Source organism: Athene cunicularia (assembly GCF_003259725.1).
Source record: "Athene cunicularia isolate RWA chromosome 13 unlocalized genomic scaffold, athCun1 chr13_part1, whole genome shotgun sequence".
In the NCBI taxonomy this organism is placed as follows: domain Eukaryota; kingdom Metazoa; phylum Chordata; class Aves; order Strigiformes; family Strigidae; genus Athene; species Athene cunicularia.
In genome coordinates, this window is record NW_020799117.1 from 17,108,016 (window position 1) to 17,130,172 (window position 22,157).

At 36.2% G+C, this 22,157-nt stretch overlaps 1 protein-coding gene across 3 annotated transcripts; it reads left to right on the forward strand.

Annotated features, from left to right (window-relative positions):
* Nucleotides 1-21,906, forward strand: SPDL1 (spindle apparatus coiled-coil protein 1). Of its 3 annotated transcripts, XM_026858196.1 has the most exons (12): nucleotides 1-279; nucleotides 1,378-1,425; nucleotides 3,160-3,335; nucleotides 5,523-5,699; nucleotides 5,986-6,180; nucleotides 6,472-6,621; nucleotides 7,257-7,355; nucleotides 8,208-8,318; nucleotides 10,901-11,041; nucleotides 12,545-12,654; nucleotides 13,823-14,010; nucleotides 14,908-15,458. In XM_026858196.1, the coding sequence occupies exons 3-12, from the start codon at nucleotides 3,177-3,179 to the stop codon at nucleotides 15,456-15,458; spliced, it is 1,881 nt and encodes a 626-aa protein (XP_026713997.1). In that variant the 5' UTR covers nucleotides 1-279; nucleotides 1,378-1,425; nucleotides 3,160-3,176. The 3 variants fall into 3 exon arrangements, with proteins under 3 accessions (XP_026713997.1, XP_026713999.1, XP_026713998.1); XM_026858198.1 differs by lacking the exons at nucleotides 1-279; nucleotides 1,378-1,425 and adding an exon at nucleotides 21,065-21,906 and having other exon boundaries at nucleotides 3,175-3,335; nucleotides 14,908-15,253; XM_026858197.1 differs by lacking the exons at nucleotides 1-279; nucleotides 1,378-1,425 and having other exon boundaries at nucleotides 3,175-3,335; nucleotides 14,908-20,845.
* Nucleotides 21,907-22,157: the final 251 nt, after the last annotated feature.

Genomic DNA, 22,157 nt, shown 5'->3' on the forward strand with positions numbered 1-22,157 from the left:
TCGGCTCCAGCGGGCGCGCCCCGAAGGGGAGGGCGCGTAAAACTGCGCCGCGCTGCTGAAGCAAACTGCCGACAGAGCCAGGTGCTGGTTTGCCCAGTGCTTTGTAGTGACTGAAAGATCAGGTTGGAGTCTGTTTTGTTTTGTTTTGTTTTGTTTTTCTTTTTCCTGTTCTCTGTAATACTTACCCAGCCAAGAATGTGTTTTGTGGAAGGCGATTAGCCCTGAAAATATTTCCGCTTGAGTGTGCAACTTGATAGGTGAAGAAACGGACATGTTTAAGTAAGTGAATTGAATTGTAAGGGTTTAAGTGAGAGAAACTATCTTGTCCATTATGTTAGTGATCAGAAAACTGTAGGTACTTCTGAATAGATCGAGATGCCTTTTGCATATGGCCCTTGGAAATAGCGGTTTTAACTCGAAGAGCAGTTATAGAGCGGGAGAAGGAAGTTTGTATGCCAGGAGAGTACCTTTTTATTTCCTGTCTTATTATTTTCATCAAGGAGTACTTGAATGGTTGAATAATCAGCGTCTGGAGCCCTCAGTATAGAATCCATCACAAAATGTTTGAAGATAATTAGCCAAAAGTAACTATCTTGCAACTCTTGGTAGAATAAATGGAGACTGATTTCTGTTATTTCCCCTCCTACCTGCTTACTCTACAACCTATTTATCTTAAAACGTCATTTTCAGTGGAGGTTAGTTCGTCTCACGTAAAATATTAAATTGCTGGCAATTATTTCCCAGCTTTATGAACAAAACTACCTGGACTTGTCTGACTAACTTAGTACAATATTGACAATGGAAAGTTGAGGATGTCTGTGCTCCGAAAAGCAGGTTTGCTGTGTTTTCCTTAATAGCAAGGAATGTGTGGATAGGAAAATTGTTTCTTGTTTCTTCCATACTTCAACTATAAAACTAAAGAAAAGCCTAAGATCCTTTTTTATATTATCCAGTAAATGATTTATTAAGAGCTCAAAGGTCCTGTAGGTGAAACCACTGGATAGCAGGCAAAAGAGTGTAAGTAGGAGGGAGAAAGACAAAAATCCTCAAAACTATCCTTAAAAATTATATGTGTGCTAGAAGAAGGTAACCCTGGGGGTAGCCTCTTTACTTGCCCCACAGGCCAATTGCAGAGAATTTATCCTTTGGCAGCATTGCCTGATCTGGCTGTTTCTAAACTATCTGACAGCTGCCTCAACTGAGATTTGAATAAGATTTGCATTTCTGTGGGATTTTAGCTTGTGATCTGCATTTTCATGAGACAGACACAGGCGTTAAACCTTTTCAATAAAGGACTGCTACGAAGGACTGTGCTATAATGGCATTTTATACTCATTCAGACTAGACAACTGTTGCTTTTTATTTTTCCTTTTAAAGGTGGAGTGCAAGAATAAGGTTAAGAACGACTTCAGTGGACTTCTGAAGGTGGGTTAAAAATGTTACTCAAATATAATTTGGTAAACTGGAAACAATTTGCTGTGTTGCCTCTATTCTGCTGTTTGATCGGAAAATAAAGCTATTTTTAAAATTCTATTTATGAAGTGAATAAGGATTAATTCATCCCCTTTACTAATGCAAATGCAAGCCAGGAGTGGTTGCCTGTATGCTTGTAGTGATACATCGTACTGTTAAACATTTTGTTATTAAATTATACACAGTGTATGTGTCTTTGCACTGGTAATAGTTATAGCTGTGCAAAATTCATGTCTTTTCACTGGCTTATTTTAGGATGATTCTACGAAACTAGTATTTCCAACATTGCAATGGTTAGATGTCAAAAACTGACATTGCAGAGCCTGACTGGACAGTCTTTTTTATGTTAAATTTGAATAACAAGTGGTGGAAAACTTGAAAAACAGAATTTGATAATTTCTATCTTGTACCTCTGAAAGGAATTAGTGCAGTTTTGACATGATGTACTTCTGTGTGTTGTAGGAAGCTAGTTAGGGAAAAAAAGTGAAGGTTGTATATTACAATAATGACTTAGAAATAATTGCTCCTGTATTGAGCTTTGAAATTTGCTCTTGATTAAGTCCAGCATCTTGGTAACATTCATAAGAATAATATATGTTCCAGTAAGAAATGGTGACAACTAAATTTGTTAAAAGAAAAAGCCCAGAATAAGGTCTTCAATGAAGAATTACATTAATCTTGAAATTATATAAAAATTATGAACCCTGGCTTTGAAAAATCAACTGCTGACTCTTTTTGTATTTGTATATCATTGTTACTGCATACTTTTTGAGAGAACTCTTGGCTTACGTTGTTTGGAAGCCTGAGTTGCTTAGCATTTTCGGTCTTAATAGGATGTTTTTTCAATGTGCTGATCTAGTAGATTTGGGAGCAAGCAGTCATGGAAACTTATAGTGTTAGTTTGCCTTGATTTTTATTTTTTTAAAATATTTTGTTTGGATTTATTTTGACGAACTTTTTGGAAAATTCACCTTGTGTCTTCTGTTATGATAAGAAGATAGAAATGGATGAATTTTCTGAAACATGACAAAGAGATAGTTATTAACAGCTTACCTGCAGTGACTTAAGGTGGAAAACAGTCATGAAAGATCCCATTAAACCTAATAAATAAATAATTCCATATATTTTAACGGGGTTTCTATTTCTGACTCTTGCAATCAGTGACCTTTATCAGTTTCTGTATCCCACATAATGGTATTAGGAGTAAACTATGCTGCTAATACAGCTGCCTACATGAATATGAAATGTTATTTGTGTGCACAAGAAATGCTACAGTCAGTGTGGCTTTACTTATAATACCATAGAAAATACTGTCAGCCATAGGCATAAAAGTGTTTTTACAAGGTTTCCTAGCCTTCTCTTGCATATGGTGAGATAGCTATATACTAGATTAACTCTGGTTCTGAGTGTGCTAGGAAACAGGGCTGGGTACGCTGGACTTGTATTGCTGTGTGCTCTTACTTAAGCCATAGTCATGATTAAGATGTTAACTAAATTTATGGAGAAATAGCTATTATTTTACTGTTCACAGGACTGTTTGCTCATGAGCTATTCTCTTTGTGTCTTGTATTAATGCAAAAGTATATCCTTGTATCCTGATTAAGAAATACAGGAACTTCTTTCAGATTACTGCAATAAATTACAGTGGTTAGATTTTTAAATCATTTTGTGTTTGCAATATTGCAGTAAAAAAAGGAAGAAAAATGGAGTCAGAGACCATTTTGCATCTTAGACATCAACTCAAGGAAGCAGAAAATGAGCGAAGAAAGGCAGCACAGTATGGCTTGCATTTATTGGAGTCCCAAAGTGAAGTTCAAAATCAGTTAGAACAAACACGCCTTGAATTGACCGAGAAAACTGAGGTGATGTTTTAAACTCTGAGTAAAAAACTGACCAGTCAAGAACTTTGTTTTATTTTAACTGTTTGAATGTCACAAGTATTTTAAATGCGTTTTAGAGTCTAGATTAATTTTAATAAACCTTTTTTAGCTTAATTATTTGTAGAGGGCTTTTTATCTCTGCTGTAGGATATTGAACATAATTTTATCTAACTGGGACAGGGTTTTGTAGCTAATTATGCATCCAGTGTTAAATACTGTGTAGGATTAATGGCCTTTAATGTAAAATTAATACTAAGTGCTAAAGTAAATCTGTTTAAAGCATGTATTTTGGGTATGTTTAGAAATTCATTCATGTTATGCTGTACCTGCAAGCTTTGTGTTGCTCACTGCTGTAAAAAGAATGCTAGCCGCAGGACTGCAAAATTGCTTTCTTCTGTAGTGAAGTTTTCACATTTTCTAAATACCACAGGATTCTGAATTTATTAGTATGTTTCTTTATAGCTCAGAAAAAACAATGCTGACGTGTTGAAATATAGAGATATTATTTAGTTGACCAGTTTTCTTAGTAATTGTGCAAGAAAAATCCAATCAGGAAAATCTCTCCCACTGTTCATAAACACTTTTAATTTTGATTTTTTGGGGGGGTCACCCATGCTTTGTATATACTATTTCTCTTCATTTAGTCTGTTTCTGTCTGTGCATCCATCCATTCTCTTGTGATAGAGCTAAAATGTTTGTGGTTTTGTTTTGTGTGGGTGTTTTGAGGGTGTTTTTTTACCAGCTGGGGAGTTGTAGTGCCCTGCTATTCTGAATGAACCGTAATGACTTTGGTCACTTTGCTGTTGATAAGCTTAGTGCAAGAGAGGCAGCTGGAAAGCACAAGTGATTAGGAAGGCAGAGCGAGATCCATCCTTCTCTGCAGACAACGTGAGATGGTGGCTACTACGTTTTGAAGTTGCACCCATAAATTGTAATCCTGTGTTATAGGCTGGAGCGAAGTTATGAGCTTGTGTGAACCAGCTCAATTAGTAACTTAGATTCCAAGGGCAGAGGGAAGAAATTGTGTGCTTCCATACAGTCATATAACATCTTGTGTGGCAACTGTGGTAATCCAATAGATTCTTTTGAACTTTTGAATATGTGGATCTCTTTGGAAACTGAGAGCCAAAGCAATTACCATGAACACAAGTGTAAATTTTAATAGAAGGTGCTGATCTAGTAGATTTGGGAGCAAGCAGTCATACAAACTTACGGTGTTAGTTTGATTTCTTCTGTCAGAAGAATCAGTGTGTGCTTCTGTAAAAGTCTATGTAGACATAGGCTAGATTTTTGCCTTTTATGGATCTGGCCAGCAGTGCGCTCCCAAACCTTTTCCATGCAGTGTCTTTATCTTTGAGTTACAACTCTTGTCTTGCATATTTGAGAGCTAAGCCTGTCCTTGATAAGGTGGTATCTAGACCATAGAGGTCAATTTCACACCTGACAGCTTTTAGTTTTATGTTAGGGGTTTTTTTTAATACTGGTTTGTGTGTTAAGATTTATTTTATTAAAAAAAAAATTCTGCATCTTAAGACTGATACTGTTTTGGTATTTACTTTTTCTGCTTTCAAGACTGTCCTTTTAAATTTTTTTCTTCTTAATTGCTAGCTTAATGGAAGAGTAAAATGAAGCTGCCCTTTATAATTAGCAAACATATACAATTAGGCATAGAGGGAAGCTGATTACAAAGTTATTCTTCACTCTGGAAGGGTTGATGGGATTTATTACAAAACAGCAGACAATTTAGATATCTTTACCAGACATTGAACCTGGCTGTTCCACAGCACAGGAACACTTGATGGAATTGGATTACAACTTTGTAATATAATCGAGTTGCATGGTGGTAGAAAGGTGTGTAAGCTCTTGCTAAATTTCCCACATCCTTTATGTTGGGTGCAAAGAAATACAGCTTCCATGAAGAAAAGAGTATTATGCAACCAAATAAGTAATAAAATTTCAGAGCAGTTGGGAGGGGCAAGGTTGGTTGTCATACCCATGTTTTAACAAAAAATTAAAAAACAATTTCATAACTGAGACTTTAATAAAAGGTTGAATGAGCTACAAGTTTTAGGCATTTAGTGTCTTGGTACTGAGCCTGTATTTAGTGCATTGTTTCCCAAGCATTTATAATTATTACATCTAGATCTATTAGTATGTTATTTCTTTCAGAAATTTGAACAAGAGAAATACTCTCTTCAGAGAGAAATTGAACTCAAGAATCGAATGTTGGAAAGCTTGAGTTTTGAATGTGATTCCCTTAAGCAGCAGCAAAGCATGCAACTGGATAAACAGAAAGAACAACTTGACAGAGTCTATGGACAAGAAATCAGTGACCTTAAAAATAAGGTTTGGCAAGTAATATACAGCTAAAATGTAGCATTTTAAAGAATGTGTATTTAACTTGTAATTGCACACTTACTACCAAAACAAATCTAGTAAATAGTTATAATGTGTAGGAACTTTTTTGGTTGTTTTTTAACATCTGCATAGTTACATTGTGAATTGCATTAAATTTCAAAGTTTGCTTTTGTGTTTCTAAGAAATTTTCTGTAATTAGAACAAAGATAATTCTTGAAAATAATTATACTTTTTACTGTGAAATGGTGCTACTTAATTGTCAACTGTCTTTAAGTTGGAGAACCTGAAAGCAGAACTAGATGAAACCCGACTGTCAGAGAAACAACTGAGACACAAAGTGGATCATCAGAAGGAAATAATTTCTGCCAAATCAGAAGAAATACATATGATGTCTGAACGTGTACATGAGACCATGTCTTCAGAAATGCTGAATCTTCAGATAGAACTCACTGAACTTGAAAGTGTTAAGGTCTGTGATTAGTACTGAATCCTTAGGAATGTAGGCTAGTTGAAGATAAAACTCTGCACTTTTGCTCATTTGATTTTAAAATATTTTGTGTATATTGTTACCTTATTGGCTTACTATTAAAACAATATGCACAGAAGAAAATAGTAGCCTTAACTTGACTTTAATACAATCTCTTCGTGAAGATAATATTTTGTGTTAAAAATAATTACTACCAACAAACCAGTTCATTTGGGCCTGCTTTTCTTCAAATTGTTTTAAATTTTTTTTCCTATTTGATTTTTTTTCCTTTAGGCCAATATTGAAGAAAAGCTGAACGAACTGCAGTACAGCAAAGAACAATTAGAACTCATAAACAGTAACTTACGTAATCAGCTGGAGCGTCTACAGGAAGAAAAAGAAGAGAGGGAAAAAGAAGTTGTTTCTTACTGTAATGCATTAGAGGTATTCTGTTAATTTTATTCAATAGTGGTAGATAATCCTTGAATTCCACAAGCTGTGATGCTAGCTTTTCAGTGAAATATGAGGAGTTTTGGGAGAGGAGTTCTGAGGAGGGAGGGGGAAAGAGAAGGCAGAGATAAAAAAAGGGCAGTGGCTAGTCATCTTGGGTATAGCCTGTTGCTAAATACTCTCTGTATTGGCATCCTGTGGAAGGCTGTGTGTAGAGATCCTTTGCACTGCAGCACACTGCCTCATAACAGGACGTTCTCACTTCTCATTTTTATTTAAAGTTCCTACTGAACTCCTTGGAAAGTTTTGTGCTGGAGAGTAGAGAATTTGTGACTAAATAGCACAGCAAAGCTACTAGTCTCAGTACCATTAATCCAGTTGATAAACTTAAGTTTTCCTTTAGAGGTTTTAGTTGTGCTCTTGTCCTGAAGAACAAGTGGAATATTAGGCCTTTTAGTGACACAAAATTGTCTCTTACTGACTAGAACTTATGCGTAGTTAAGTACTGCAGTACAATGTAATCTGTGCTGAAGGCACAGGAAATTAAAAGGAGGTAAAACTCTCTGATAAAATTCATATGCAGTACATCAGATGCTTAAATGACTAATATCCTCTTTGCTTTAACCTAGAAAGCTCGTGAAGCTAATCAGGAGCTTCAGGTTCAACTGGATCATGCAGTGCAACAATCTTTGGACCCTACAAGTAAAGGCAATTCGCTCTTTGCTGAGGTACAATTATGCCACAGATACCTGAGAATATACAGAGAAGAAATACTTCCTAATTTTATTTATTATTGCATTGAAAAAACTTAGAGTATCTGTGCCTGATCTGGCCAGCATGAATTTTTTCCTCAAATACTACTTCAGTGTTGAACTGCATAGGAACTGACCTGTGGAAAGCGGTTTTCATGCATGCTCTGAAGTTGAGTTAGTAAATTTAATGGAATCTTAAAAATTCTTAATGGAAACTTAAAGTTACCTGGCTATCCAGATAAAAGTTCTGTCTGCAGCTCTTAGTTCTTAAGTAGTTTTGTTCAGCTGGTAAGTTTTCTTCAATGCAGAAGATAGCATGTGAAATATTAAAAGATGCTGATAAGAGCTGTCTTTTAAAAACATGCTGAAAATGGCTGGGTGTTTGAGCATTTGGGAGGGTCTTTGAATTAGTTTTTGAATCAAGAGTTCAGCTGCTGCTAAATGCATAGGAAGTTTATTTTGTTTTCTGACAACACCCAGGGAATGGGTTCAATTGGTACACAGTTGATATTTTTAAAAATATTTGTTCTGATGCTAATGGACAACATAATTCTACAGCAATACTGAAGCATATGGAATGTTACTTAATTTTGCTATCAAATGAATAAAAGAAAAATCTGTTGTACTTTACTGATTGGACTTCAGCTGCTACAGCACTGTCTACTCACTCAGAGGTAGTGACAGTGGCACATATTTTCAAGTACTGTTGCTGGAAAAACTATTTGTAGAACCAAGGTTAGTTGCTAGGCAACATCTTGTAAAACTCATAATCCAAGTGACACAAATGTTATAATTGTCATAGTAATAATTGTTAACAATGTTCTGTAGGTGGAGGACCGTAGAGCAGAAATGGAACGACAGCTGATCAGTGTGAAAATAAAATATCAGTCACTACAAAAACAACATGCATTCACTAGAGAACAATTGCAAAGAATGAAGGTATGACCATTACTGTAATACTGCAGGATTTCCTTGGGGTCTGATAAAGCAATTCTTGAGTACACAGGCTAGGAGATTTGATTATCTTTTAAAATATGATACAGTAGTCTGGGGGGAGGGAAATGGGAGAAAAAACAAGTGAGATGTCATTGTGCTATTTGACTTCTATAGTACATCAGCATTTTTTTATTGCTACTAGTGCTACTACTTTATTCTAGAACTCCAAGTTACACTGAAAGCACTATGTTTGCTTACTTTGGCAGTAGTTGTTAAATGGATAAAACACAACTCCTGTCAGTCAAACTAGCATTAGATTTGTCTTGATAATTGCTTCTCTTATCTAATTCTCATACTACATGAATCATTTATTTGTGTATTAACTGTGGTTGTCAGGAATGAATGTAAAGAAAAGGGCAGGCTTGTATGCTGTCCTCTGACTGCACTGTTGGTTTGGGTTTTTTTTCCCCCTCTGGGTTGCTTTCATGTTTTTGTTTGTCAATGTTTTCCTTGCTTTTCCCTCTTTAGGGCAAGAATAAGTCATAACTTCTGTCATAACTGTTAGATTTAGACTACACTTCTATAGGATGGGAACCACTTAATACTGCTGAGAACTAGTTAGCAAAAGCTGATTTACAAGATAACATAAAGGGGTTGCAGCAAAACTGCCCCTGTTTTCATGTTGGTCATATTGTCCAACACAAGAATTGATCCTTAACATTTTGATTAAATACTTGATTATGCAGTTTGAGAGTGTTCAAACACCAAGTGATGATAATGGGTAACACTGAAGATACAGGTTTGCGTTACTGAGCTTTTGTGGAGAAGCAGGTTGAAAATAATTCTTAAAGGACAAGAAAATAACTATTGATGCAGCGAAGGAATTATCCTTTACTAAGATCTGACCTTGAGAGGTAAAGATTTGAGTGAGTAAAATGATTGAATAGGATCAGTTTCTTCAGAAGCTTTCTCCTTGTAATGTGGGCATCAGTCTTAGTGATTGGTATAAGAAACATTCCTAGTCCTGAAGATTTTCACCAGGAACTGAGGCAAATTGGTATCTGTCCTACTACTTAAGTATTTACTTGTATGTGCCCATAAATTTTCTACCTGTATTAATATTGGAGATAGATAGTTTCTTAGGACAGTTGTTTTGCTTAAGCTGCCATCTTAGATCTTTGTTAGGATCCTCTCTGCTTTGTGTTGTATTGTGATGCTCTGTGTTAAAGCTCAGTCTATCGTTAACTGAGCTCTTCGTTTGGCAGCTGATAGCCACAGTATAGTTAACTGTTATTGCAGCTTTAGTTGTCAGAATGTCTGAACGTGGTATTTACTGATGACTTCTGAAGTTCTGACTCCTGAACAGAATGTAAGCAGTACTCCTGTGAAAGCTTTATCATGTCTGGTGTATTTTCCCTAGCCCACAGTATCCCTTCCAGTTTCTTAATGTTTCTGTACTTTGTTTTTATGTAGATCAACTTCAATTTGCAATTCTGACAGTTAGCAATCAGGCTTTTAAGTGAAAGGGGAAAAGGTTAGATGTCTACGTGCTTGGGAAACGTAAGGATAGTTCTATTCAACCAGTGGGGATTAAAATTATGTCCTGTAGAGCTATGAAGAGATGATTGACTCTTCCTTTAGCTCTAGTTTTTGTACAGGATCATCAATATCCTTTACTTGACATAGGAGATCCCGTAGGGTAAATGCTCTTCTCTTACTTTCTCTGTTAATCTGTGGTCTAGTTTGTTTCAGTTGATCCTTTCCCTGTGATTTCTCCAAGTGTCCTACAGTGTTACATTATCCATACTGACTATACTGGTAAAAATGCTACAGTTACCACTAACACCCTGCTAAGTCTTTATGTTATTGCATTTCATATTATTTCTCTAGTTGTTTAGAAGTCTGATGTGTCACTTTAACTGAATGTGCTAAGGCCTTCATGCTATGATATTATGTTAACAGCATCAGGAAAATCTGCATAAGTACAAGACTTTTCTTTGATAAACTTTTTCTTTTGTACTGACAAAAGGTGTTCCTTTGGTTGAAAGGATGCATTCCACTGAAGGACTAGAAGAAGCTGAAGTCCTTGGATTAATATTACAGAAGGCAGACTTAGTTGTTGATTATAACTCAGAATCAGAACTGCAAGACAGGAATTTTAAAATCATTAATGAACTAGAGTGCTTTTTGCCAAGTTCTTTATAGATGCAGTTTAGCTCTGATAAACAAGCCTGAACTGTAGCTTGGTTTTAGCTGACTAACTTGGTGTTTATGGTTTGTGAAATGTTGTGTGTGTCCTTGACAGCGTGTTTTTATAGGTTCCTTAATATGGAGAAAGATATGACACCTTAGGACCCTTCTGTTCACTAAATTTTCAGCTGTCCTAAAGATTTTTACTGTCAACCTATGGTGATAATTGTGAAGACTGTGTTGTAAAGACTACTGAGTTAATGCATCCAGTGTCCTTCTATATTCAGGATTAGAATTACAAGGCTTGAGTACCCTAACTGTTCTGGGTAAGAGGCTGAGATTTTCAGTCACTTAACCTAGTATTTGTTGTAAAGATTATTTCCTCCCCCCCACAGCTGCAGATGGCTACACTGCTACAGATGAAAGGCTCTCAGGCTGAATTTGAGCAGCTGGAACGCTTACAGTCGATGTTAGAGCAAAAGAATGGTGAGATAGAAGATCTTCTTATCAAAGTGAGGCAGCTAGAAAAATTTAAGGTATGTAGTCTGTAATTAAGTGGAAAAGTCATAATCAGAAGGTAAAACATGACAATATGAATTAATGAAATCTACTTGAAGTCCATGCTCAGGTTTGAAAAAGGATCCAAAGGCTATTCATACTTTTATTTGACCAAAGTTCCATTTTACAGCTGGAGGACAGATGTTCAGAGAAGCAGAAAATTCTATAGAATGCAACGCCCAGTTTGGAGAAACAGTATTTTCTGGGTTCCGTTGTGCAGCACCTTCATATTTTAAATAATTACCTGTAGTGTTTAAATCCATTTATTTGGTCAGAGTTACTGAGCTGTGATATCTGATTTGTCTCTTGGAAGATATAACCATTTCACATTTTTACTGCATGTACTTAGGCTTTATCACTTCTTAGTCTCTATATGGGATTTCTTGGATATTTATTTCCTTAATGTGTCTGAACTTTGCAGTTGAAGCATGCTCTTCTAGGAAAACTGAAATACTTAATCATCCTTGTAAAGCTTTTTCTTTAGTCCACCTATGCAACTTGATAGCATTCTGTCAATATTTTGGAAGTTAAGTAGTATGTGAGAATACCTGTATGCACTATATTAATATTACTGGTTTGTGTGTATACAGTGTGAAAAACTCTAGCCTTTCTTACATACTTATGGACTTGTTTGGCTCTTTCTTATCAGAGCTTTGGAATGTAAACTTAGGTGTATTAGCTTATGCATTAGGATTATGCTTTCTAGGATGGCATCCTCTATTCTGCATTTAACCAGAGTGGCATAAAGCTAGGCTTAACCCAGTTTAGCTTGATTGCTTTACCAGTTTTGTCGTGTATAAGCTTGATAAGTATTTAGTTTTGTTTCTATGCCATAAAAAAACAGTGTCAGGAAGTTAAATGATTGATTTGAGTAACCATCAAAAGTATCTGTAGTCAGTGACTGATAGAAGTCTGAGATATCTGTGGGACAGTAATAAATCTGAGAACTGCTTGTTCAGAAAAAAACACAAGACAAAAACCCCAGAATGTCATATCTTACTGATGAATTCTATAGAAAGCTTATTACATTCATGTCATCTTTACTGTGAATTAACTTTCTCATCTAAAAGAGGTAATTGATTTTGAGATTGTGACTATGATTAACATGGCATATACTCTTTTGGGGTCCAGCGGATTAAGCCTAGAAGTAAAGGCTGAAACAAATTCCCTGTGGGTTAATTAAAATACCTATATTGTCAAGTAAAAAGGAAGATAGCTGTTCTGTAGTGCTGTTTGAAAACCTTGTGGAGTTAAGATAATTTTTTCTTTCTTTCAGTGAATGAGAGAACACTATCAGTTTCAGTGCTATTTCACATTTATAACAAATGAGGAAGTACTCAGAGCAAATGAGCTCTTGTATGTTTGAAAGTCTCTATGATGAGGTTTCGTAGTAGAAATGCAAGGAAAAATTCATTTAAGAACTAAGTTAATGTGCTTCCAAACAGTCACTATTTGACAACCTGACATTTTTTCTTTATCAGACTTTATATGGGAATATGGAAGAATCCAGAGCTAGTAGTAGCTCAAAAGGAGGAGAATCTGAAGATGGTTACTATGCAGATTTACTGCTAATGAAACTTGACAATGCAAAGTAGGTACTCAACAGTCTGCGGCCTAGAAATCTGTTGTAATCTGTTTATCTTCTAGCTACTTGTTTTTATTCTCCATTTTTTGTTAATGTTTGTATGTAGCCCACTGACTGGATGTGCATATAGGCTCATGGTCTCATTTTCTAATGCTGTAGAACCATCCTATCTTTGTTACAGCACTGAGAGTTGTGTTGTTTGTCATTTTACTTAGTGTTGCAAAAGACAGCAGCAGAACTATTTTATATTATTACTGCTTTCTTCTAGAAATGTTGTTAATATACCTAGATACAAGGTAACTGAGAAATTTAAAAATATATATTAAAAAATAACCTGTAAGGGAACTGTATGAATCTTCTTAAAGTCTATAGGCTGTATATATTTATTTCCTTTCTAAAAAGGGCCAGATGATAACATTGAAATGTTGTAGTGGACCACTTAGTTGAGATGTGTTCTTTAGCTAGTGAATTCCATATCTATTAATTAGAGAGACCATAGTGTTTGGGGCTCAGGACTGTTTTTAAGCCCTTGGATAAAGTAATTGCACTTCCACCAGGAACAATGGTCTGCTGTAAAGTCTGTCACCTCACCATTGTTGTTGTTATGAGAAACTGGCATGATGAAAGTGTACATTAGGATGGCTGAGGAGTGGGGATTCAGTGCTTATGATGTGGAAGTTAATGGTCTCTGAAACAGAGGCAAGGATGTGCACTGAGTATTAACATCATTATTTTTGTATTGGTTACTTAAAGTAACACTTTTGTGTAAAGCTTGTTTTGTCAGTTATAGAAGTAGTTATATTAACTTATACACAGGCTAGAAAAACCTGAACAAAATAGTGAATTTATAGGTTAGGGAAAGTTTCTAAAACCAGTTATGTATGCGTGTGTGTTCAACATACAGCTTTATTTTTATTTATTTTTTTAACAAGCATTTTGTGTCTGGTAACTAAACTTGCTCTTCTAGACCAAGTTTAAGTGAAAACTTTCATTGTACTGGAGGAGGTCCCTTTCATTTCTTAGCAGAGATAAATATGAATTTTATGGGAAGTTGCTGAATGCCTGGATGACTTTGTATCTGCTTCCTCACTAAAAAAACAAACCCCATCAAAACCAAAAAAACCCACAAAAGAAACCAAGTCTGAGTGACTGTATAATTTTCCTTCTACCCCAGCAAGGAAGCTGAAACCTTGAAAAACGAACTATCCTTGCAGAGGATGAAAGCTCTATATGAGAGCCAAAGGGTTCTGGAAGTTGAAAGGAAGCTTTTCGCAAATGAGAGGCATTTGCAAGCTTGTCAGAGTGAGAATATGAACTTGCGAGTGATGCTGGATGAGCTAAAAATGAAATACGAACCTGAAGGTAAATACTGCTTTTCCATATGGAAAAAAAAGAAGTATCTGGTAATTGGGTTAGTTCTGTATGTAAACTAATGTTTAAATGGCTGCTTTTTTGATAATAACTTGGTCCAAAAACTGCCAAACTGAAATAGTTAAAGCCCTATCTTACTTCAATGTGTATACTAACACTGATTTCAGAAGACTAAAGAATACAAATTACAGTGTTCAGAGGCTTTATAGCATATAGCTAGATCACCATAGTGAAGTAGGTGGGAACAAATTCTCAGGAGGTGCTTCTCATAATGGTAGCAGGATGTCTCTGTTGATGAGAGGTACCAGCTTTCTGAATGTAGGCAGCTGATGCAAGCTTTGTAATGAGTGCAGAGCATTTACAGGAAAAACTGTTCAGTAGCTCAGATTAATATGGATTAAGTTTTGACAGCCAAGGCCCACCTCAAAAACAGCTGATTGCTGGGTATGCGCAGAAACAAGGGAGATGTAGATTGTGGAGGAAGATGAATGGGGAACCATATGGGCAAATTTGGTTAGTACCTGTCTATACCCCAAGGATTTAATTTTAAAATCTTAGTTGTGGAAGCTTACCTCAGCAGGCTCCAAGATGGAATTAAAATAATTGAGCATATTTTTGTAGTTCAGAGCATCTAATTAAAAGCCTTGGTAAAAATGTCGAGTGGATGGGGAGAAAGGCTTTGTCTCTTTTCAGGCTAACTTATATTGGGATGCTTACTAGCTGATAACAGGTTATATGAAGGGACTTTCTTTAAAAGATACAAGTTGTCAATGAAGAATTATTCCAAGGTCTTTAGTCATGTGAAATGCTCTTTATTAGTTTTATTGCAAATGTTGATGGACAATTCCAGCTTCACTGTGTACAGAAAGTATATTCCTTTTTTCTTAGAATTACTGAAAGGCATTAAAAAAAAAAAGAGGAGGGAGAAGATTCCAGTGGATGCTACTTGTGAATACTTGGACAGCAAAAATACTTCAGTAAAAGAAGCTGCTCTCACTCAATCGCCAAGTAAGGAAGAAACAAAGATGACTTCCAAGAACATGGAGCAAAGTGATGTTTCTCCAAAAAAACATGCTCTTGAAGTACCACCGATAAATACAGCTCTTCAAGCAATGCAAAAAGTAGTTGAACCTGAAAGAGAGCGAAAAAGAGTTAAAATTCAAGATGAGAACCATGATGCCTTTACTTCATATAGCAGAAGTGGAAGTAATTCCTTGATTTCAGCTGCCCCCAGGTCAGTGTCAGCGTCTGTCTGTGGCCAAGGCAATCAGCACAGACCTTCATCTCTTTTCTTTCGCTGCATGAACTGTGCTATCCACTTCTTTATCTATTTCCTCAGTGTTGCATGCAGTGTAATTCCTCAGCTCCGGCTGCCTACATTGAACCTATCAATACCTTTTAGAAAGACTAAAATGATGACTAATGAAAAAGACTCTTGAAGCTGTAACAATCTTTGAAATAACTTTGCCATTACGTGGAAATGTTTGTGGTGTGCAGATAGCATGACAGCTCACTCAGTTTGCTCTAACTTCACAAACAGGACTTCTCTTGGTCCTTTCAAAACTGCCACACGCCTGTATAATGTGTCAAAGTAACAAAGGCACCTAGGTATCATGCTTCAGTTCCATACTGAACTTCAGCCCATATCAACTCTCAGATTTAGCTAAAAACCTAGAAATTATTTAAATTAAGTAATTCTTAACCTGCATTGGGTTAACAGACCTTAATTCTCTATTACCTCATACAATACAATTATGCTGTTTGTGTTGTCAGACATTTGACTTCTGTAATCTGGATGCATGATAACTAGAAACACAACTGCTAAATTAAGATCAAGTTTTTTCCCTTGAATTGAGAACTTAAGTTACTTTTTGCTACATGGCAAAGTAACTTTAAACAGTAATTAACTCCAACCTTTTTATCTTGGTAAGAGGAATGCTGTGTTTTTTCTTTCCCAGCTGATGCTTTTTTATTCTGTTCATATTCATAATCTTCATAAACACATGTTTGAGTGTTTGGGGGGGAGAAAAAACTTGAAGTAGTCTAGATGGTTTTTGCTTACGGATTGCTAATGTCTGCTAGTAAAAATAGTTTCTTGAATCTAGAATGACAGGAGCTTCAAACATGGAGGAAGGCCTAACACAGGGAAGTCTGTGCAGTATGTCCAAAATTAATGGCATTCAGAAGTAATGGGATTGATTTGAACCTTGGATCAAATATTCAAGGTTATATTGGATACAATTAACAGATTCAAAGTAACAACAGTACAGTTTTCTGAGAGTCTGGTAAGAATATGGCAGAAATAGTTTAAGTATCAATGTCAAAATATGCAGGGAGTCTTACTGAGCAGGAAAGATCAGGGAGGTCAAACATGGATGGTGAAAGTTGAGAGGAAAGATTGGATAATTTAGTGATGGTGTTGTGTTTTGACAATATTCTGTACACATAAAGGAACAGATAGCATGTAACCTGGGTGTGAGAAGTTTAACTTATTTCCTCATATTTCTCTTGGAAAGGAAGATACAGTGTCTGCCAAAAAAGTTGTTGTTGGAAACAGTTTGTGTGAACTGAAGGGTTAAACCTACTGGAGAGGGGGTGAGGAGAGGAAATTGTGTGGAGTTTAGGTTTGAAAGCAGAGCGAGTGGAAAAAGTGGAAGAGGTTGATGAAGTTGTAGTCAGAGGGAGGGTTCTAATCTTGCACCCATTGCTGTTGGTTCAAATAAGGATCAAAACATAAATCTGTAGATGTTAAAAAATGAAAACCACCAACACAACAATAAAATCACCACAAAACTCCATATAAGCTTTTAAGTTGTTTTCAGTGATGGTATGAACCTCTAAAAGGTAAATCCGGGCAGAAAGTTTTATTCACATTTCTGATTGCATTAATGAACTGCTAAATCTCCAATTAGTGAGGGTATTAAGAAAACATGAGGCTTTCCTTAACCCTGATCTATTATGATTTCTTATGAAATAGGAAGTTGTGATAAAATCTGAGTATTTGAGAAGTTGGGTTTTTAAACACCCAAAGAATCTCTGGACTGTTCTGTGACAGATGTGGCCAAACCCTGTGTGGGAATAGAGGTAAATGCAAAGGCAGAAAAAAATATTGGCAACCGGAGCAGGAATGTGGACCTGAAAATGGAGAGTTTGGGGGAGGGTGCATGGTGGGTAACTTTCAGTGTTTTGTCTTGTGTTAAGTGAAATGTGATGCTCTGGATGAAAAGGCTCTTTGTGGTCATTGGGGTTATTTTTGTAATTGGTGTAATTTTTGGGCAATAATAAGTCTAGCTCTGTCATCATTGGTCCATGAGATGTGGCTGTGAAAAGAGTAACTGTGAAAGGATTACAAACTTAATTTCTAGGAAATGATTTGTTGTCTCAGTTTAGGAGATGATGAGAAGGTGGTCAAAGTGATCTGTATGTACTTGTATGGGTGACAGATTTATTTGAAGAGTCTTAGTGGTTAGCAAGGTAAAGCTTGATAACTTAGAACTAATAACATGTACATATCTTCAGTGTGTCTATTTAGAAAAGTTTGAACAAAGTAAACATAGGAATACTTTATTAGGTGATGGTACTGATTAGATTATGGTCTGTGATGTTGAGAGCATACTAGTAGAGACTAAAGATTTAAATATTTAAGTGAATAATATTACTTGTTAATTGCTATTGTAATTGAGGCAACACAGGTTATGGGTAGTGATATCTTTTGTTAGGCCAAGCAGTCAGTAGAAAGATACACTTCTGTATTGAAGTGCTGTTCTTCACTTCTGAAACTGAAGTAGTAAAATCCAGCCCTTGCTGTCCCACTTAATTTGCCTATAGATTTGACATTGTTTTCTTTAGTTTGATCTAAAGAAGTGCTTGTGTACCTAAGAGCTTATTTGTTCTTTAAATTATTTCTTTGGATTACATACACCAAATTGCCTCATTTGGACTTTGGTCAAGTGCCTATAGCCGTTTGGCTCAGCAGGAGATTCAGATAACTATACTCTCTTTGGGGTTTTAGGCATGGCATTCCTTCTCAAGAAGTAAAGCTCCATCTGATAAGACTAGTTGATCTTCCTTAAATGGGTAGAAGGAAGCCCCATTACATCTAGTTTTAGGAGTTTACAGAGTAAAAGCTTGATGGAATCATATCAGAGTTTCACAAGCATTTTTTTTAAGCGCAAGTGATTAACTGTCATCTCTTCTTACTGATCAGTCCATTTCCCTGTGCTAACACTTCACGACATATGGCAATGCTCCAAGGACAGGTTGGAGCTGCCTTGGTGTGAGGGCTGTGGTGGATCACTTCTGGCTTGTTGCCAGGTGCCCACTCAACTGTTCTTGCTCCCCCTCTTCAAGAGGATGGGGGAGAAAAAGATGGAAAAAGCTTGTGGGTTGAGATAAACACAGGGATTAATTAGTCACAGGCAAAACAGATTTGACTTGGGGAGGATGAACTCATTGCCAATTGAAAATAGTGGGACAGTGAGAAAGAAAACCACCTTTCCTCCACCCCCAACCCTTCTTCCCAGGCTCAACTTCACTCCTTCATTTCCCACTTCTACCTCCTCCTCACCAAGTGGCACAGGGGAGATGGGGAAAGAGGGTTGCAGTTACTTCATAACACCTTGTTTCTGCTGCTTCTTAATTATCACAAAGGTTGGTAGAAAAGAATTTTAAAAGGGGCTGGCTGATTTTTGAACTCCATGAGACTTAAGGAGAATCATGCTCTGAAACTGACTTTGGAATCTGTTAACTCATTCACTTGTCCCTTTTGTATGTAGCGGCCTGCAGACATGATCCACTACACAGTAGTAAAATGTGTTATTTTTTTAAAAAAAATCAATAGGGTAGTGAAAGTATGGCACAACAACTAATAGACTGTAGAATAATCAGTCCTGAAGCATTTGCAGGCCAACTGTAAGATACTAAGAATGAAAGAGAAAAAATTAGTTGCTTGAGTTGTCTGTTCATTGTCACATTAAAGCTCAATTATTTGAATCTTTAGACATTTCTGAATACCTCACTGCTGTAAACTAAGGTATTTATAAGTGAAATGAATTATAGCAGTGTATTGCTGATCCAGATAAAAGCTGTAACTAACTTAAAAGTGTAGCTTACTAACATGAAATGGATTATTCATTTCATCTTCATAAGTCAGTATCAGTCCTTGGATAAATTACTTGAGGTAATTATTAACATAGTTCTAGTCTGGGGAAGTTTGCTTTCCTCATGCTGACTTGCACAAACATTTTGGTGTGCATTCAAAGCATAAAAAGATGGTGGGTTTTTTAAATAACTAATTCTAATAGCTATTTACTCTTATGAAACAATGTGGTCTTTCTGATGTGAATTTGATTTCCAGAGTTTTTACACTATATACTAACAAAGTTACCTAATACTGTAAAGGGGGAGTGTTTTGTATAAATCCAGTTGTGCTGCTTTGGAACATAATTTAAGTCAAAGCAATTTTTATTTGATGTTTTGGTTTGAGTTATTGCTTTGTTCAGTGTCTTTACAGGAAAATTTTATTGGAAATTTTGGCCTCTTAGAGTACTGATTTTTTGGCCTTGGGCAGAGGTTGTTTTAAGGCGGAAGAGTGGAGGGACAAATGAAGAGATTCTACCCTAGGAACAGTTTGCACAGGCACAAGCAATCCATCCCCAGTGACAGCTGCTAGGGAAGCATAGACTGAACTGCAGACTAAACACTAACCATAAGATAATTACTAATAATATACTTTTTAATCCTTCCCTGAATAATTGGTTCTTGTTGTAACCACTTAATTATTTGGCTGCTTGCAAGTAGCAGCACATCTAAAACGGAGGGCAGTTGGGGGGAAGCTGACTGGACAAAAAATGGTTAGCCATCAGTTACAGGTGTGCACTTGCTACAAAGCAAATGTCGAGCAAACACTGGACCTAGGGGAGATGCACAGCAAAGCATATTTCTCCATAGTCTATTGAGACAGTGCTTAGAGGAAATAATGTGCAGATTGCTTGCAGTGGATAGAATAGCTTATATGTGTCTGTAAAGATAGTGGGGGGTGGGGCTGGGTAGGAGCTATTCTTGTTTGGAAAACCATCACTGAAAGCAGCTGTAGATCGTGGTGGGTTGGTCACTGGAGGCTCTTGAGACCCCTAGAAATCCACAAGGTCACTAGAGAGTTGTTTTAACAGATGTGATGAATCAGCATAGACTTTGTGTTAGTATGTAAAGCGATGTTCATTTGAAGCTTCATTTTCCATAATTTGTTTTGCTGTGGAAATAATCATGTGTAACAGTCAATTGGTCATGGGTGATTTGGTTGAGTAAATACCACTATTTATCCATTTGTTCTAATGACATGTTTAAGTACCTTTAAGTAATTCTTAAATAATCAGAAGGTCTGATTGTGCTCAGATGTCTATATCTTGTTTTTACCTTACCTCTTTAACAGCAATGTGGCAGTTTTATCCCCATTTACATTCATAGCAGAATTAAAACATGTCAGTAGACAAATGATGTAGTTCAGAGCCTGAAAATATTTTTTTTTCTCCAGCAACATCTTTTCAGGTATTCAGACATTAAGATAAAGGCAGTAGTAGTGCAGAACTAGGTTGGAAATTAGTATATTGCTATAAGTGTAGTCCCTTTTTTTGTGGTGGTGGTGGTGTTAAAGCAAAATGCTTCACTTCATCATGTTTGTATTATGTTGCTGGGACTCTTCATCTGGACTTGATCTTGTTTTTGTGGACTTGATCTCCTTTATGTGCATGGCACAGTGAATGTTTTTATTCAAAGGCTGATCCCAACCAAACCCATTCAGTAACCTTTTTTACCAAATGTTTCAGCAGTTTAAGGGGGGGGGGAAGGCTGTATTTTGTCATGAAATGTGAATAGGGCAGATATAAAAATGCTTTATTTTGGCTCATTTTATTTTTAAACTCTGCTTGCTTTGTCTTTGCATATGGATGGTGTTGTATGCCAGTTGGCTGATTTTGCTTAAAACTCTTATTTAAGCCCTGTTCTTTATTAACTAAATATGTATTTAGAATGGTTGCTTTGCCTGTAGGTTAACAGCTGAATCCAGATTTGAAACTACGGAAAAAGAAGATAAGAAAGAAAATAAAATCATGACTGAGAAGAAAACACAAAAGAAAAAATATACAACGTTGTATGTATCTTCTAAGCCAACTTCTGAAACACAGTGTGCTCAGCAATAAAACTTTACATTTCTGGAAGCAGCCTGAACAATTTGGAATCCTGCTTCAGCAGGAAATACTGAGTAAACTTATGTCACACATAAATGTACAGGTTCCTAACTTAGGCATTGATCTGCCTTGTTTTATGAGAAGTATTAATGAATTGCACTTTCGATAACTTCCCAGAGTGCTCCTGTGAAGTGCCCTGGCAATGTGACCTGGAGTGTTGCCTTGTCCTGAGTTTTGGCTAAGTCTCTAAATGTGTTAATTGTTACTTGTTTGAAACACAGTGCAATTCTGAAAGATAAGTACTTGTACAGAAGTTTTATTATACAATAAGACAGGGGTCAACCCTGAGCAAGACAGACTAGCCAATGTTCATACACAGCTCAACTAAGTCATGTGCTCCTGAATTTCTTCCAGTTCCTGGATTCAGAATTCTTAACATATTTTTCTCTCCTAGTGTGCAATTGTTCAACTTTCAGACTGACCTGATTGCAAAGGTGCATGTGAATCTTTTTATGCATTTTGTGGGATAGTGTTCTTTTGAAACTCTATACATTCTTGTATTTATACTAATAATTAAAGTAAATCTTTTTCTTCCTTTCAAAATGTAGTCTATATTGCATTTGGGACATTACATACCTCTAAAGCTGTCCATAATTTGATGAAGAGGTGCAGTATTTTGTAGAAAGGTTTTGTTTAAAAAAAAAAAACAAAAAAACCCTAAAACAAACAAACAAAAAAACTCAATAAAAGCTAAGAAACTGTAATGCATGTGCTCTGTGTTGTCATGTTCTTATGAGACATATCTTAAGTACCTTTAATTTTCTGGTGACACTGTATCCAGAATAATTCTGAGGAGAATATTTAATCTAGTTCTATTGTTTTTTTCAGCATTTATATGGAAGTTTAAGATTATTTCATCTGATTCTACACTACAGTTCAAGCTCCCTCTAGTGA

Bases quoted from the DNA above. Each gene is read 5' to 3' on its own strand.
- SPDL1 (XM_026858196.1), top strand. From the start codon at position 3,177: ATGGAGTCAGAGACCATTTTGCATCTTAGACATCAACTCAAGGAAGCA. The intron at 8,319-10,900 runs GTATGACCATTA...TCCCCCCCACAG, and splicing joins AACAATTGCAAAGAATGAAG to CTGCAGATGGCTACACTGCT. The intron at 12,655-13,822 runs GTAGGTACTCAA...CTTCTACCCCAG, and splicing joins ATGAAACTTGACAATGCAAA to CAAGGAAGCTGAAACCTTGA.